Source organism: Corvus moneduloides, chromosome 14 (assembly GCF_009650955.1).
Source record: "Corvus moneduloides isolate bCorMon1 chromosome 14, bCorMon1.pri, whole genome shotgun sequence".
NCBI lineage: Eukaryota > Metazoa > Chordata > Aves > Passeriformes > Corvidae > Corvus > Corvus moneduloides.
Genome location: NC_045489.1, coordinates 9,664,218 through 9,682,890, shown reverse-complemented (window position 1 = coordinate 9,682,890; position 18,673 = coordinate 9,664,218). Strand labels below are relative to the sequence as shown.

Here is an 18,673-nt window from a genome sequence, read left to right as displayed (position 1 = left end):
TCAGATGGTGGAGCAAATGGAGCCCTGAATACAGATTATGCCAGACTGATCCTGGTACAAATCAGCAACATCTTCTCCTTGACATCTGCTCCCTGGTATCAAGTGTGAGAAAGCAGAAGTGATGTTTTGGGTTTGAGTAGTTGCCTCTGCAAACTGTGTCCTTCAAAGAGAACACAAACCAATGCCCTGCCAGAGTATCATCATTCTCTCTACACAAGTCAGTACCTCAGGTACATGTAGAGAAGAAATGCAGTGTACCAGCCTTGATCATAGCATCATTAAGGTTGGAAAAGACCTCTAAGATCACCAAGTCTAACTGTTAACCTGATCTTGCATTATAGCTTGGCAGATGGTTCATCTCACTGCTTCAGGGGAAGCAGGCAGCTTTTACTGAACCTAGCACTGGGACATGTGGTTATAGAAAAGTGATGGAAGTGCATTTCATTTACTTTCTAATTCTCAGTGTTAGGAAAATTTTTAACTGTGGGTCACTGCAGGTATGGATTAAGTTTTGCCTTTTGGGATACATGCAAGGACTTCGAGTAAACACATTGGCTCTTGCAAGGGAGGGTGTTTGGTTCCATTTGCTGTCTCCTTTGGGAAGCTCCTTGTTTTATTGATCAGCACTTGAACTTTGATCTCTCCTGTCATGGTATGCACTAACTTTTGCTTCCACCTACTGTGTAACTTGAAAAACTCCTTGTTTCATTGATCTGATAACTGACATTTGTCCTTGTTAATAAAGTAGCTCTGCATTTTGGCCCTAGTTAGGATACTAGAGAAATCTCTGAAACTTCAGAATTATTCAAACTGGGAGCTGTATTACCTAGTTAATTCTGCTCAGTGTAGACATGAGACTGTTACACTTCACTGTGTTGGTATTACATTGTAGAGGAATAGATGTAGGAAAAAGCAAAAATTTGGAGGGATACTTTTTTTTCCAACCGAGAGGAAAAAACCCCAAGACTCCAAAACAACCCCAACCCTGAATTTGACCTTGAACTAGACACCAAGGCAGGGAAAAGAAGCTTTTTTTATGCCTAGTATCCAAGAGAAACCATCCAAGAACAGTTCATTCTTAGATTAAGAAGGACCAGGAAACATTGCCAAGACTGATAGAATCTCAGGTTATTTGCCACACAAGCACTGGTACTGGAAATTACAGTGGCCCAACTTTTCAGCTCTTTATAGAAAAGTCTTCATATGCCTTAGAATGCATCTTAAGCAAAAAAAAAAAAAAAAAAGAACAGATATTTAGAAATGATATGAATAAAATTATAATAAATTAGTTGGAAATATCTAAATTAATGAACCTTTTGTTTTACACTTCCTTCTAGCAAGCCTACTTGGCAATTCCTTTAAACAGAACTGAGGTTCTACTTAGAGAGGAGTTGGCCCCAGCTCTAGTTAAACACCACTGGCTTTAGTTATGCTCCCACACAGGTTTTCCTCTCCATTCTATAGAAAACAATAGCTTTCTCCTTGAAACTATTCTGTTTACGTCTATGAGATAGGTTGATAGCCTTCAGCTTATGTTCTAGTATAATGCTCTCTTCTTATTAATTGAAGAAAACACTGGAACTCAGACAACATTCATATCCTTGCAAATCAGGACAGTTCAAACAATTTTAAAATACTCTACTTGTATTTTTTAATGAGCAGCATAGAGATGAAGTCAAATCAGCTCTGCTACACCTAATCGTTCTTTTTACTGTGCTATTTCCAATTTGTATCTTGTCTGGTAGATTTAATGCATCTTTTAGAGCAAATTTAATGATTCTAAACAAAGTGCGCTTTGCCTGGGCTCCCTATGATACTATTGTTGCCAAGCTGGTTTTGGGCCTCATGTTCTCTCATTGTTCCTTTGGAAGCCCTTCACAGGACAATTTTTGCCTTGTCATCCAGTGGCCTTCTTGTATGAAGTGGAACAGGGACCTGACCTAAGAATGCCCTGAATTACATCCAGTCCTCAGATCAAAAGCACAGACAATCTTTTTGCTGGACTTGCTTTTTTAAATTAGTTTTTATTTCCACCTCCATCACATTTCTGTTTCTTTTTTCAGTTGCATCTTCTAACATTCTAGCTGTGCTCTCCATCCAGTAATGTCCAAGGAGAAAGGACCGTGGAATGTGAAGAAGACACTATGCTGAAGGCTATCGAGATCCTGATATTCCTGGAGATAAATGTGTAAACATCTGCAGCATAAACCAGCTCCAAATGGGAATTTTTACCAAGTTTTAGAAAATGTGGCAGTGAGGGGTATTGGAAAGGCAGACTGCTTGTGCTGAGGAACTGCTTTCCTCAGAAATATCCTGTTGTGAGCCTGCAGTTAAAATCTTTCCCTCACTGGCCTCATCTTCTCCCCTTCCAGGACTATGGGTTTCAGTTCAATCATGTCAAACAGGACTGACAGTCACTGTGACAAGAAAGCTTTCTTGGTCAGTATGTACAGCAACTACACTAGGAAGTTTTGGAGGTGTCTTTTAACTATAAGTGAAAATCCAGGTGTGAATTCTCAGTATTGAATCCTTTTTTTGAAAGGCAGCAGATGTCAAAACCAATCTGCACAAGCTGCAGATACATCCAGAAGAGGCGAGGAAAAAAGAAAAGGTAAATCCACATGTGATTCTTGCAGAGTAAGAGTCTCAGTATCCCTAGGAAGCACACTCATTGACACTGAAAGAGTAAATAAAATCCCTGACTTCCTGAAAATAACAACTTGGATTTCCTTATACGTCTAATGAGACAGCAGGATTTTATATATCAGAAATAACTGGATGATGTGAAGGAAAATTGATGCATTCTCAGATGAAGTCAAACCAGTAGCTCTGTTAGAGGGAGTAGGAAATGTTCTTCTCTCTGCTCCATTAGTGTTGGATATGGAAATGCTATTCATGGCATGCACACATGTTGTTCACAAGGACTGATTTTTACTTACACTGGAGACATTCACTTTGCATTTTGGAACACATGAACCGTCTTCACTCGTGTCACTGTATCCCTGAAGGAGGGCCTATTACTTCTCTGCCAATGTGTTGCAGTGCCAGTTCTAAAACAGAGCAGACCAGTCTGTTTCAATGGGAATTGGCAACCAACTTCAACATTAATTAGATTCAAAGGTTAGAAGGGAGTTATCAATAAACTGTGCATTTTCCCAGGCATAACCTTGCAACCTTTTAGTTGCAGAAATGCAACAAGATGGATGGATTCTCATCTCAGTTTATTTAGCTGAGATCAGTTCAGTCACTGAACTTGATTTGCACGAACTAAGACACTACATAGTGATCCAGTAGAATCCAGTTTTCAGTATGCTAAGGAAGCACTCCATTAATTGCCCCGCCTGATGCATTTCTATCTGTTCTAGTTATACAGTGCCCTCAATGGGAAAATGTTTCAGACCCTCAAAGTCATCCTATAGCCTGAACGATGTTACCTGAATCATGTTGCTGAGAAGATGCCTCGCACTGTGCCTTGAGCTCTGCAGGCAATGTGCTGAGTGCTGACTTAGATCAAGCTGAATGTTTTCCCAAGACATTGTGTCTCAGGAGCCAGGCCCCAAAAACTGTCACTACCATCACATGAAGCTGAGTCTGGGAAGGTTTAGGTTAGATACCAGGAAAAGGTTTTTCACCCAGAGGGTGCTTGGGCACTGGACAGGCTCTCCAAGGAAGTGATTACAGCACCAAGCCTGTCTGAGCTCAGGGAGTGTTTGGACAATGCTCTCAGGCACATGATGTGATTCTTGGGGTGTCTTGTGCAGGGCCAGGAGTTGGACCCGATGATCCTGATGGGTCCCTTCCAACTCAGCATATTCTGTGATTCTATGGTCACACCATGGCTGTGCCTTCACAGTTGAGTTGTTACAGGTTTCTCAGGCTGGACTCTGTACAATTCCATGGACAACAAACCAGCAGGAAGCCTTGGAGGTAGCAGGGACTTCCCATGCCACAGAGGCGTGAGAAAGAGCCAAAATTCCTTCAGTGTAAAATCCCTCCGTTTTGTGTAAGGTGCTCTCCCGGGCCACGCCGCAGGCTTCGGGCGGAGGCAGCATATCCCGGCGGTGCTGCCCACCGGGCTGAGCCGCTCTCCCGCGGCTGTGCTCCCATGGTGCGCGGGAGGTGGGGCCGATGCCCGGTGCCCGGTGCCCGCTGGGCGGCGGCGGCGGGCGGGGCCGCCCGGGGCGGCGGGCGCGGAGCGGCGCGGGGCGCGGGCGGCGGCGGGTGAGTGGCGGCGGGGCCGGGGGCGGGGGCCGGGGCCGGGGCCGGGGCCGGGCAGGGCGGCCGGGCAGGCGATCATCTGGACGGACACGGCCCCAGCTCCCGGCACGGGAAAGGCTCCAGCCCGGCCGGCCCCTCGGCAGCCGCCGTCCCGAGGGAGCTCCTCCGGCGGGCGCTGCACACGCGAAGCCCCCGGCTGGCGGCAGGGCTGGGATAACGCTGGCGGCTGTTCCGTGGCGGAGGCGAGCGGCTGAGCTTTCCGTGAGGAGGTCTTTGTTCCGACGCTGTATTCTCGGCTCCGTACGGCTGCGAACGCAGGGGCTGGTGGGCTACACGGGCATCTTCATCCCGAACTTACAGACTTGCAGTCTTCCAGTGTCGGACCTCTGCATTTTATGCTCCAAAACAGGTTTTTAACCTATGTTAGGTAGCTGGAGTTAGGTAGCTGGTTGTTAATATGAACTGGACTTCATTTTGTCTCTTGCGTCGTTAGTAGAATTGCTGGAATTGGGCATCTCCCAGGTGTGAGGTCTTAACACTGGTGTGGGAACTGGGAGAATCCATGTGATCTCAGAGCTTCTGTGCAGGAGTAGCGTGAGAGAAGTAGTAGGGTCTTGAAAAGGGTCAGATCCATAAACTGTTGTAGAATGAAAAGACATTGTGTCATTTTTTTCATGATTATTTTGCTGATACACTTAACTGCTTGATCTTAACAAACAGCAGATGCAGGAGTAAAGCCTTAATCGCATAACAACTTTGATGAATTTTCTATGATAACTATGCTTGTACAAGTCAGAGTGGTTTATGTAAGGGCAAGTGCTTTCATCCAGGTGACAAGATGCAGACAGGGTATGAGCACAAAATATCCAAGAACCTCAGCAAACCACCTCCCGTCTTCTCCATTTTCTAGTTCAACTCCTCTTTTGAAAATGCCATTCCAAGTGACCCTTTTCCGTTCCAGCCTTTGTGCTGTGTCCTTGCACCACATCCTATGGAGAGCTCTCTGAGTGGACTTCTCTGCCTAGATCTGTGTACTCAGCAGAGCTTGTCTGATGCATATTTGAATGGGGTTTTACTCATTTCAGACCTGGTGTAGCAGGCTGGAGAAATTAAGAGTTAGCCTAGTACACACATTCTGATCCACTTGGGATTACAGTCACTGTGGATCTTTTGCACTTCATGCTGTCTTTCTGATATTTGACAGAAACTGAAAGCACTTACAGGTTACTTGAAGTGTATTGTTCGAAACCTTTAAAATAGAAAGGCAAGCTTGGTGGCCTTATCTTTTATTAACACCTTAATGAATGTGAGTTTTCTATTTCTTTTTCTCTCACATAATATAATAGATGATAATTAGGACTCCAATACCTTTGTAGATCCATTATAAGATAGGAAATGCAAATATATATTTGTCTTGCTGTTATACAACAAATACAATGAAAGCTTAGTCCAGTGATTTCATAGATATGGACTAACTTTTTTTGCACTGTTTGCTCAATTAGTTGTTTATAGTTTGGACTTCCAGCTCTATAATATATGGACCAGTACATTTCTAGTGCTTCAGGCCAATTCCTGAAGAATATTGTACCAGAAAATTTACATTGACTTAGTGAAATTGCTCACCTGTTTCCTAAGGATGTCAGTAGATGACTTACTATAAATAGATGACTTATCAAGATGAACACAGCTACACTTCTCCAGACTGAGTACCTACACCGTCATAAGAAAATGCAGCCCTATCACACAGGCAGTGTGAGGTTTGCAAGGATTCCAGAACTGTCCAGTCCAATGTAGAATTTTGGTCCATATCTGCAAAATTAAAAGTTGACTCGGTTCTCACTAGACTATAAGCAAGTGCAAAGTACTTCTTCTTGCCTTGGACCTGACTTGACTTGACGCAGATTTGGAATATATTTAGATATGTAGGGCATTTATTTATGTATATAAATGCTTTTTCTAATATGCAAAGCCAAATTACTTGGATGTTACATGAACCAAAAATGAGTCCCTCCATTTTTCAGATCACTGTGAGTTGGAAGACTTTTCCGCATAAGCCGTTTGCTTATGATTCTGTCAAAGATTTGATGGAAGTTTTCTGAAAATAAACTGTCATAGATTCCTGTGACCACAGAGATGGAGACATGCCCAATTCAGATTTGATGATTCAAAACTCTTCGTCCTTTGGAACCCATGGGACAGGGTTTTTGGCTGTATTGAAACATTTGGGAAGTAGATCCCCTTTTAGACTTATTTTTAGTTTTTCTGGGAGCAATTAAGTGCAGACTTCACCATCAAAAGTTAAATTTTATCACTGAAGAAGTTTTACTGGCACTGGCTTCTGTTTCAAAGTTAATATTTCTTTCTGCTCGTAATGTTTCTTAATTTACCAGTCAGGGAATTTGCTTCAGACAAATGCACAGCTATGTTTTCTTTCACCAGAAGAAGATGTATGGCAGACAGAGAAAAAACAAGAAGTTGAACTTTATCCAAAGACTTGCTCAATACAGGCCCATTTATTTAAATTCTAAATACATTTATTTAGAGATCAGTGGTTACTTAAAATATTTCACAAGAAAGCAATAGCAAATATTGGGATCTTGAATAAGCATTAAGAGAAGGGCTAAGATGTTACTCAGTTTTGAACAGCTGTGAAAATGGGTACTCGGGGAACAATACTTTGTGTGTGTGTGAGAGTCTGATACATTTAATACCAATAAACATATCTTTAGTTGTTCCTGCTTAATCTCTGATAAAAGCCACTACAACTTTGACCAGAATGCTTCCTGCGTCTGATACTGTTGAAGTGTGTTAGACTAATTCATAGGTATTTATTGATTTATATGAAGTGTCTCTATATATAAAGGAAAAGAAAGTATACACAGTATATTAAACGGGGGAGCTTACTTTTTTTTCCACTGAGGATTTTCAGTAATCCTTATGTTTGTACTGTGGACAGTGTGTGTGGTGTGGTTGGTCTCAATATCTTTAGTTATGTAACATAAACATCAAGCTGTGCTGTGAGTCAAACGGGACAAAGCAGTGTGACTGCTGTCTCTCTGGTACATCAGACTGCAAGCTGACTGCTATGATCTGAAGAGCTGAATTTAGTGGAAAGGCTGTCGTTGATCTTAATGAGCTCTGGATATGGCCCAAACTCAAGAATTGGTGGCTTGGCTTCATTGGAATGCCACCAGCATCATGTTGCATCATGCGTGTACAGATACATAAACATCCTCTTAAAGTTTAAAAGGAGTGCCAATGCCACAAGCATAGATGCCATTTGTATTTCATCATTTTCTTCTAGATTAATTCAAAGACACTGCATGAGGTTTTGGTACTTTACACCGGGTTTAGTGAAAATGCAGTTCTCATCATTCCCTCAGATGAGCTTCTATGCCAGTTCTTCTGTCTGTTTAAGTTCAATCCATTGTGTAGTGTAAACATAAATAGATTTCTCTCCATTCGGAGACATTTATCTCCATATCTTCAGTTGACAGCTTTTATGTGTAATGGGAAGGAGTGCTACAGGTTAGAACTTGAAACCATCTCTTTGGGGAGCAGCAGACACTCGCTGATGTTATTAAGAAGGATTGTTTCAACTACTATTCATCCCTGACTTCTGCTGACTATTGCAGTTCTCCCCCAAAATCTTGTAAGATCTCATCAGGTCATAGCTCACACAGCCAGGTGATCGTGCAAGTCTCTGAACATTATTCTGAGCAACCAAAACTGCAGCAAAACTGCCAAAATACATACTCAGTCACAAAGCTTGAAAGCAGGATCTTTAATGATTCAGAAACTGGAAATGAAGAGAGCGCCAAATATTATTTCCAGTATACCCACTTGTTTAAGACATGTCATAGTTTAGCTGACTTAGAAGTGCTGGATTTGGGGTGGCTGCACTATTCTAAGCTCTTAAAACTGTAGGAACTACTGAGGATCTTACTTCTTCTCGAAATTGCTGCTTAAAAGCCTCTGGGGGGGAATGGAGGTTAGTGCGCATACTTATTTTGCTTACAACTTTGACACCCTCTTTAGGGCTAACCTCAGCAAAATTGCACGTCAAGGAGTCACACAGCCCATCCTGCTGTTTCACTGCCATTTTTTAATCTGCTGTTCCACTCGTTTTTCTTTCTGCTGAACATGCATTTCCTAGAATTAACTGATATTTTCCCATAAAAGAGGCTGCCATCATTCATAGGAGTCTGTTAAATATTATTGGTACAATTTGCAGCAAATCATGTTATAGTACCTTGTGGTCAAATGTGTCCTTTCTTTTCTCCCAGTTAATACTTCATGAGACCATTTTTGTATACCACTAGGTTAAGTGGGAAGGGTACTTGCCAGCACACAGAGGGTTAATGCTGCTGTATTTGGCTGGTTCTTTGCCAGTCTTTGCTCTTTTGAGTGCCAAGATTTTTTTTGTGATTTTTTTTTTTCTTTTTAAAAAATGTCTAACTTAGTAGAGTTGAGCTGTAGCCCTTGCCATGCATTATGGAGGCATTTGTCTCTCCCTGAATCCTGGTGTCTGGCAAGCTGACCTTTTTTCCCAGTTCTGTCACTCACTTGCTGCACATGGCTGCAGCCAGGTAACAGAGATCTAAGGCCCTTCCTCGGGATGTCGGGATAAATTTTATCCCATTGTTCAAGAAGCTATTTGTATATTCCTAAGCACTGGTAATGACAGGAGAGGGAAGTTTTGGAGAAGATGAATTCTCTGATCCCGTTGTCTCTCCAAGAGTGTCAGGATTTCTGAGCTCTCCTGAATTTACCCTGTTTTTTTATATGATAATGATTTTATTATCTCAGTAGAAGGAAGCGAAAGGACAAGTAAAAGAAAACAGGAGAGATAGGCTGTGTGGTTTGCTTAACATTAGAGAAATGATCCAAGAGCTTCTCTATAAATTTAAACTATAGACCCATAGTGTAACTTCGCAGAAACGTGCTAGAAGCAGGGAGTGTTTATGAATGGTGCTTGCTTGATTTTCTTGCTTTTTCAATCCATATGTTATATTTGAGTCTGCCTTCAAATGATTTAACATGTCATAGGGAACTTGTGGATTTATTTAATTGACTCTTTAAATCTGAATTTAAAAAGCAGAGATGTCAACAAAGTGTTGTAGAGAATGAGCATAAAAAGCCTCCTGTCCATTAGCAGACTAAACTTGACTGGAAAGGCCATTTCAGAATTCCCTTGTGTACAACAGTATTGAAAGTTTTTCCAAAACCTTTGTTCTTCATTTGTAGATAGATTCAGGAAGACCGTATCTACAGATGTATAAAGCTTTAATTTTGAAAAGATTTTTGTGCTTTGAAAGAGACATAGCATTCAGCACATCAAAGTAAATTTCAAAACCACAATGCAATTGTTTGCGTGCTCTTAAGGCTTCAAGAGCAGTACAATGAACAGAAAAACATGAGAATGTTTATGCACCTGTTGTTAACTATCAGAATGTACTTCTTTGAGCATTTTTTTATTGCTTATTTTCTTTTTTGAATCTATCATCTGTACATTATCACCATGTTGCTACTGAAGACTATGTGCTGACTGAGGAGCGAATATGAGTTGAACTCCGAAAGCTGTGGGTTCTGCAATAATTAAAAGTGATATCTTATTGTATAAGAAAATACATTGAAGTGTTAAGGGTCTTACAAATAAATCAGCTTAAAGCAAGAAATCTGAGCCAAAGAAAGACTATAATTTATCTCAGTTCTTGTCTTGGTTGATTTGTCAGGCTTCTAGGCTATGCAAAAGTTTTTATATTATCTTTTTAATTCATATCAATGTAAAATCATGTTAAGTAGAGGAAAGAGGAAAGAAACGAGCAAACCAACCATTACTATTGTGATGAGTCTGAAGAAACTATTGATGCCTTAGGTATATCAATATCACCGCAGTTTATGTGGATTGGATAGAGGAAATAAAGGAATACAAGCAATTTACTCGCTCTGATTCTGATGATCACATTTCTTCTGCTCTTCTGGTCCTCAGACTATGGCCATTGCATCTCCTCTTCATTCTGCAGTTATAAGACAGTTAAAAATAGTCGTAGGGTGTGACTTAGATTTTATTCATCACTAACCTACATTACTCAGCATCAGCACAATCACATGTCCTTATTCCTCCAAAAGAAAAATATTTCAGATTTTGAACAGGTTTTCATTTTGGTCGAATGGGTGTTACATTTGTATGGTGTACGGCACTCTTTAGAGATAACGTATTTGCTGGTTTTGTAACTGATTCTGATAAAAATAAAAGCTTAATCATATAATCACTTATACTATTTTTACTGGTGACCACTAGTGATTCTGTAACAGTCAGTGGCATTTTCTGTAGATGGTTTTGACTAACATCCCATTGTATTTAGCAACTACATGGTGAGAAAACTTTGCACAAGCTAAGAAAAATATCTGGAAGTCTTCTTATTGTTTAGCATTTGTAAGTGGTTGCATTTGCCTTTATGAAAAATTAAATCTCATCTGTAGTGAGAAAATATTACAGTATCAGTTTTGTGTAATCAGGAAAGCAGTGCAAATCCATCTTGTTAACTTAGCCCACCAATCTTCAGTGGCTTTTAAATCCTATCTAGCCTTATGTGCATTAAATATAATCGGTCCTCAATTGAAGGAGGGCTTGCTTAGTATTCCCATGACCAAAGGGAGCTCTCAGAGTGCAGAACAAGCAGAGTTAATCTTTAGGCTTCAGAGTAGCTTATCTGCAGGCAATATATAGAGTCCCTTGAGGACTCAATTAGTACCATGCCAGGCAGTATCAGTTATATTGGCCCCTGTGTTATATCAAAAGCAACGGTTTCATGAGAGAAGCTAAGTTTGTGTTCTTGGGTAGGTGTTGATAAAATCTGTAGAAGGAGTAGGTGACTTTTCAGCTCCATGGTGCTTGGTGACAACTGCTCCACTTTCTGTTTGGACCTGCAGTGTTGGCTGGCATTTTACTGTATGAATACCTGGGTGGAAGGGTCCGCTTAATAGCAAGGGTGATTTAACATGTGATGCCAATACCAGTGGATCTCAAGTATGTTCTATTTAAAGGTTAGCTATAGGGGCTGGAGTGGTGAGGCTGAGAGTGGCATTTATCCTAGGAGAGCTGTAGTTATCCCCTAAACTCCATGGTAGAGCAGAAAGATACTAAAACAATGGACTTAAGTTTGACAAACTGCAGCTTTTTTGCATACCACTGATCCTGGGATGATAGACCCATCAGTTCAGTGAATAGCTTGAAGTGTGTGCCAGGCTCTGTGGTTGGGAAGGACCAAGCAGAGTCTCAGTTTAAACATGTGATTATGTGACTTAGTGACACAGAACTGTGGTTTATTCAACAGTTTTAGGTAAAATTCTTCTGCAATTAGCTTATTTCCTGCCTCTGGATATGTATTAGATATTTTCCCTTCCCATTACTGTGGGAACAGTGCCAGCATATTTAAGAGACAATTGAGATCACACTGGGATATTTAGAGAGTGCCAGAACTTGTTTGAGTAATGTGTTAGGCTGCTGTGTAAGGATCCTGATGTGCTATGTGTTTGCTCTGGTGAAATGGCTCAGTATGAGGTATTTTTTATTATGTGATGATTTTAAAACTCTTGACATGCAGGGTCAAATCATGTTGTGCGGTCACTGATTTCTAATTTAACTCAGCATTTTGATGCCAGTGTTCCTGTAAGAGTTCCCATGGCTGAAGGCTGGCTAGTAAAGTTATCTTGGATATTTATAGGGTGCCTGTTCTTGTAAGGTCTTTCTGGCTGTCCTTATTGAGCAAGGAAGCATGGGGAAAGACTCTAAAATACAGTTTCAGTCACCAGGAACTTTTGAGTTCAGTTGCAGTTTATGGATTCTGGAACAGTCACCAAATTACTCGTCTTCAGTTCTCCCCACTGTATCTCCAATATGGAATAGTATATTCTGTACAGAGGGGCACAGGTCTGATATCTCAGAAATATCAAGTGGTAGGAATAAATTTATTATTACTCAGTATTTTCACTTGTTTTGCTGATTGGGGAATGAACCAGGTACTGTATTCATGCCTTTATACAGAGGAAAGGTAACAGAGAAAACACTATGTTACCACGGCACACTCATTTGAGTTAAATGTCAAGAGTATGCAGTTCTGACTTTTATTTTTCTGTTTATTTCCCCTTGGAGCAATAAAGTCTGCAGACAGGACATTCTGGGACTTCCCTGCCCTTCTCTGAAGGTTAATGGTCACCTTATCTTTAGCCTTCTGTTTGCAGGCACTGGAGTCAGACAGCTTTTTCCCCAGAGCTGTGCTTCCGTGATTTTCCATATTATTGCTTCAGTCGACAGTCACTGAGATGGTTTCAGAGATGACCTTCGGTTTTGTAGTTTTATTTCACTTGCAGCTGGAATTCAGGATGTTGATGGTTTTAGGAATATTATTCCAGATGTGTGAGTCCCTAGTTCTCCTCTTGCTTATACCTGTACAAACAAATAGAAGTAATTCTGTTGAAGAGGTGGGCCTACATTAGTGCTAAACTAATATACATGGGAAGTCATTAAACTTGATTGCTGTTCACAGCACAGGCATTGGTGGCAATGTCGGTCTGATCTGTCTCCAAGGGAGCTTGGCAAGAGTGTTTGAAGGGCCTTAACTGGATCTATCCCTAGAGGGGAAGTCAGGAAGAATGGGGCGTAGAAAACTCAATTCATTATTCACATCATCTCAGGATATTTGTTTAGACTCAGTAACTGTTACCTCTGATGTTTGACATTTAGACTAGGCACTGGTCCATGTGCCTGTAGCTACATACTGTGTTCTCACATTTCTTTCCAGATGGTCTTGTGTATTGGTGCCTGCCTGGACACTGAGAAGGAAAAGTTGTGTTGTTGGAACTTAATATTCTTTAACATGGTATTTTCTTAAGTCAGAATGTGCAGAAATAGAGCTCCTTTGTTCAACTTCTGCACTAACCCCACCAGGACAAAAAACCCACAGTTTCCCAGTATATAAAATATTGACCATGCTAGTATTTTCACAGGAAATACCAGCTCTTCTACTGTGTCAAAAATAATCTGGTTTTCATTCAGATTCTTTAAAATCTTAGATTTTAGATTTATGGCCCTGGATGAAAAAAGCAGACATGTGAGAGGCAGCACATCCTGGTCTGTGTATACAGGGACGCTGTTGCTTATCTAAAAATAAATACATCTTTATATGCAAATAAATCCATGTAGATTGTAAAATGTCAAACAAGAAATTCTATCTCTGGATCTGTATTATTTGTTTGACAATTGATATTTTCTGTCACTGAAGTCTGAGGTTACATCGGTGATCCTGTTGCAAATCTAGGGGAAATTACCTTTTGAATGACACATGGCCTGATGTTCATCTCCAGTTAATCCAGGAAGAGTTCATATTTGGCTGTGGGGACACAAAGGATAGATTTAGAGTGCCAGTATTTTTCTGGCCATATTTTAGAATTCAGTAATGCACTGGATACCCCATACCAAAGTTTATCTTCAGTCCTTCCTCAGAGGTGAAGACAGTGTGTTTTGTGATAAACTGCAAGAAACAATGAAGACTCAGAATTACCAAAGAATCAAAGAGATTGTATGTATTGCTGCTGTCTTTGAAATATTCTTATTATTGAAGGAGATTGCAGGAAGTCCCTCTAACAGGGAATGACAGCAACAAAAATCCCCCAAATCCCACACATTGTACTCAAAGTGTGAATACACACATAATTAGAGCAGCATAGAGTAATTAGACTCCAGAGTAAGTATCATGGCAAATTCTTCTGGCATGAAGAATTTATTCATGCATATATAAATAAATGGATGAATAAAAAGCTGTAATAATGCATAGTTGGATGCCTCCAACTATACTCTCTACTTTCAGTTTCAGAGATAGGCTTTGACCCTCATTTTCCTCCTAATATTAATCACAGATGGATGTATAAACTCTGCAAGGCAGAAATCCTCTTATGTCCACTTCTTTGTTGTCTGCAGACTACCGTCTTTGTTTCTAACCCTGTTTAAAGCTCTGATAGTGCAGCTTTTAACAGTGATGCATGTTTAGTTGTTTCTTTAGAATGGAAGGGTTTTCACAGTAAATTTCTAAGCCTGGCCAACTTGCCAGCCTGGGAATTTCACTAGCAAGAAAGCTGAATTCCTTTCTTCTTCAGCAAAGTGTTTCTTGAGAGTCACATTTATGTTGGCACACAGTTGCAAAGTGTTGCTACGGGTACAAATGCAACATGCTTGTAAGGAATACAGAATCTTCATGACATAAAATCCAAGTGCTCAAGGATCAGTATATGATGGCTCACCCTGTCAGAATGTGAGATTTACCTTGCTAAGAGGAAGTCAGTTCAGAGACATCAAAATATACAGGAAATCTGAAATGCTAAGGTCTATCAGTTTGGTGTAGGTTTTTTACTCCTACCTCTAAATTTGTTTAGTGAAAAGCTCAAATGAAACTTCTGTCCCTTTCTGAAAATAAATTTCAAAAAATGTAAACCAAACACCCCTGTTTAAACGCAGTTTGTGAAACGTGTGATTTCCTAACTGTGTGACATCTGGTCCCTTCCTGCTGCTGTGCACTGTGTGCCCTGATGCCCTACAAGCCAGCTTTGGATGAGCATTTTGCGAAATCTGAAGTGTTTGCAGTCAGGGATCCGGGGAGGCAAGGATGTGGTTAGCCCTTAGAGATCCAGTTGCAAGAGGCTGCACGAAACACAGTAGCCCTGTTGGACATGAAACATATTCAGAATTGCTGGTTGTGTGGGTAACTCCTAACACCTCTGCTCTCAGGTGCTGGCATGTACCCATGGTATTTGTAGTATGTGTGTATTTGTAATATGTGTCTATTTGAGTTTCCTCCATTGGATTAGGAGTTGCTGTTGGTTACTTAAGTTGAAGAGGCCTTTTTTGCAATGACACAAGTGACAGTGCATGTGAAAAAAATAGCTTGATGATTTTAGGACCTGTATTTTGGTGCAAGGATTTCCCAATGGTTGGGTGGCTGGACCTTGCGCAGACTTGCCTCCCTCGTTCCCTTTGGAAAGATTAAGAAATGTGTTGGGAAATCTGCCAGGTGCTGGGAGCTCTGCTGCTGGTACCACTGTGGGAGGGCAGGTTGCCCCTGGGACTGCTTGTTCTCCCTGCAGGGGAAGCAGATATGGATTGCAGTGATTTGAATGTGCAGTGATTTGCAGGGGGCTGGTGCAATGTTGGGCTGTTGAGGGAAAGCCATGACAGTGAGTTTGAAGAAAGGCCTGATTTTCCAATGAATGTAGGTCCAGACTGGGCTATTTCACTCAAGCCAAGCCACAAACTTTAGAGGAAACCCAGATCTGACCGAAATTTCAGGTGTTTAAACTTGCTGTCATCCCTATCTTTGAGAAACCGTCTTTACTTTGCCAAAGTCTGTGGTTACTTGCTGTTCGTTTACCTCCCAGCTGAAAACAGCTTCAGTTAATTAACTGGAAGTAGAGCAGTCCATTCACTTTAGCGCTTGACAAGTGAGGAGCAAATGTCAGCGCAGCGATGTCTGCCGGTCAGAGCAAGGTACGGCACATACCTGCTTGCTTGCACTGATTTGCCTGGGGACACAGAGCTGTGATGTTTATCAACATCTAAGATTTCAGAGCTGTACTGAAAACCTCTCAGCGTGTAGCCATTTGAAGCTGTGCTAGTGATAAAGAGGCTGATCAGTGAATAATAAATCTAGCATGAAGTGCCTTGGAGAGTGATATGAAGATAGAGAATCAAAAAGTATTAAATCCTGAGGTGGGATAATTATTTTTAATGACTGTTTACTAGTCTGTGCTTGGAAAGTAAGGGGTTTTGAGATGGTGCAATGTGTGTTGCTAAACTGTCAGTTGCTGTGAAAAGGACTATGTTTGACCTAAATGGAAGCTGACAGATGAAGTTTTGCATGTTCAGGTAAGTAACTTCAAGACAAAAATGCATGAAAGAAGAAAACAATATTAAAATAAAGCATGTTTTGAAGGCAAGTTATCTGAGGAGGTTTGGAGACAGGAAATGTGCTTTATGTTAGCAAAAACCCTGATTTTTTGAAGCTTCCAGGCTGTGTTCTATACCAGTTAAAGTGGTGAAATTCTTCCAAAGCCATCAGGATTATACCCTTCCACTAGCTTTAGGGACTGTGCCTTCCCATTGGAAGGCCATTCGGTCTTTCTTGATTTTAAATATAAATATGAATTTCTCATGAGGTTTCCTTCATTTCTTACTGTAGTATAGTAGTATAAATGTTTCTGTTGGCAGCATTTTTCTGAACTAAATGCCAGGCAGATTTCAGATGCAGTCCTACATACAAGGTTTTGTGCATTAAGCCAGGCAGAAGGCTTCTCCGGTAATCTCCAGGAATTCCTTTCTGGTGGTTGTTGCCCAATAACTGAAGCCTTGATTTTGCCTTTTTTTTTTTCCTGTGGGCTTTCTCTGATGGAAGGAGATTAATGCTCTCTAGTGATCCTTTTTCTGCCAGGATTAGGAGTTCAGTGTGAAGTCATCATGACAAGTGCAGTAATTCACAACAACAGTGAAACTTGTTTGGGTAAAACTTCCAACTAGTGCTACTGTATTTTTGCTGCTTTGTCTTTTCCCAAGAGACAGAGAGTGTATTGTATCTGCTTGAGATCATCTTTGATCTGCAAATGCAAATGCACTCTGTGGATGGCATTGAAGTTGGCTGCTTGTAGAGGCTTTTGCTTTCCATCTAAGTGGGAAACTAGACTAGAGTATGATTTGTTTCCTGTTTGTGATGGCCCTTACACTTGTTGTCATCTATTATTTGTGTGACAGCTTTCCTTTGTTAGAGGCCTTTACAGAAAATTGAGAAATGGGAGTTGTCCATTCACAGATGTCAAACTTCTGCACTGTTAGAAAACTGCTGTAGGTGAGCCACTTATGGGACTCCTCACCAGAGGTCCATTTCTGAAACTACATGTCTGTCTTAGGAGAAGGGTATTTAAAAAAAGTATTTTTTCCAAGTATTTGAGAAGAACTTCTACTCTGTAGACCTGTATTGCTACTAAATGTCTTTAAGAAACTCATATAAAAATACTTGGTAATACTCTCTCCTACTGGCTTGCCAGACCCGAGTATTCAAACACTACGTAATAGCTGAGAAATAAAAATAAATGTGTTTTTCTTCTGATCTTCTAGGAATGACTGTAAATCTTTGCTTTGCTCTTATGAGAGTTATGAACCTCTTACTTTTAAATATCTGTGCAGTTTTTAATCAGGAGCTGATATTCTTAGCAAGCCATGCAACTCCAGGAGCAGACTCACACTGTGGCACTGGCTGCTGCTGCTCCCTCCTTGTGTGCAGGCAGCACAAGCAATGTCTTGCCTCCTCTCTGCTTTTACCTCAACAGAGGCCATTGATAGCCATGATGCAAATTAATTTCCATTTGAATTTAATGCAGTGTAATGTCAGAAATGTGTACAGCTATGTTGTCCCCAGAACCTGGGTCACCCCTATGAATGAGGCTCCTTAAGGTTTATGTTCCCCAGCATTTACCTGTTTCTACACCCAGTGAGTGCCTCCTTAGTTGTGATAATGAGTAACAATTGTTAGTATATTGTCAGAGGCCGTCACCAGGCAGTAATTTTGTCATATGAGTGTGCTGGTTAATTTAAACTCTAGAGCTTTTTGCCTGACCTTGCAATATTGCAGGGATGCAGTTGTTTGGGAGTTTTTTCCTGTTAATGTGCAGAACAGCTTGTTAGAATAGATTGGGATTTACAGTGAATTGGAATAATGCCTGTTTTGAAAGGTCCTGTGCACCCCTTATGTGCTGGAGAAAAACTCTATTTAAAAACTCTGCAGTTTTTAGTCGTTATTTCAAAGATGTTGTGAATATTTTCTGTATCTTTCCTCTGTCTGAAAAATAACACTAACAGTCTCCTCAGGGCTTCTTCACATCCTAAGTACAACCAAGCCTCTGATTAGTCCCACAGGGAGACAGAATCAAATGCCATACGATATTTTACACTTAGGATGCTGTGCGTACCAAGAGCTGGAAGGAGACAGGAAAAGGGGGAGTTAACAGTTCATAACCATTTATGGAGCAGGCACAGCCCTCCTTGGACCCAGTTCAGCAGAGTCTGAGTGCCTCAGCTCAGGAGCTTTATCTGGCCAGTAATTGCTGCAGCACGCTGGTGCTCTCATGCACGCATGTGGGCAAGGGGGGAGCGCGATACACGGTGGCAGAAGCCCTGTGCTGGCATCCACACCCACGGGTGAATTAAATGCACACACGCCTCCCGGGAAGCACCATGGCTGGGTTCTACGGGTGCCTGAAAAGTAAAAAGTAAGTGCCATGCTGAGCCCTCCCCTCCACCTTTCCAAAGTGAGCTGAGTTTAGTGGGTACTTTGAAATTCTCTTTTTGTTTTATTGCAGCTGCAGCATTGAACAAAGTGGTTATGCTTTGGGACTGAAGTACCAGCCTGAG

At 41.1% G+C, this 18,673-nt stretch overlaps 1 protein-coding gene across 4 annotated transcripts in view; it reads left to right on the top strand.

The window, feature by feature from the left end:
• Positions 1–4,252: 4,252 nt before the first annotated feature.
• Positions 4,253–18,673, top strand: part of KIAA1210 (KIAA1210 ortholog) — a 54,331-nt gene continuing 39,910 nt past the window's right edge. For 2 of the 4 annotated variants that reach the window (XM_032123585.1, XM_032123581.1), the window contains exon 1: positions 18,354–18,531. In XM_032123585.1, the coding sequence (XP_031979476.1) occupies positions 18,470–18,531 (62 nt within the window). In that variant the 5' untranslated portion in view covers positions 18,354–18,469. The other 2 variants (XM_032123586.1, XM_032123584.1) reach the window with 2 other exon arrangements.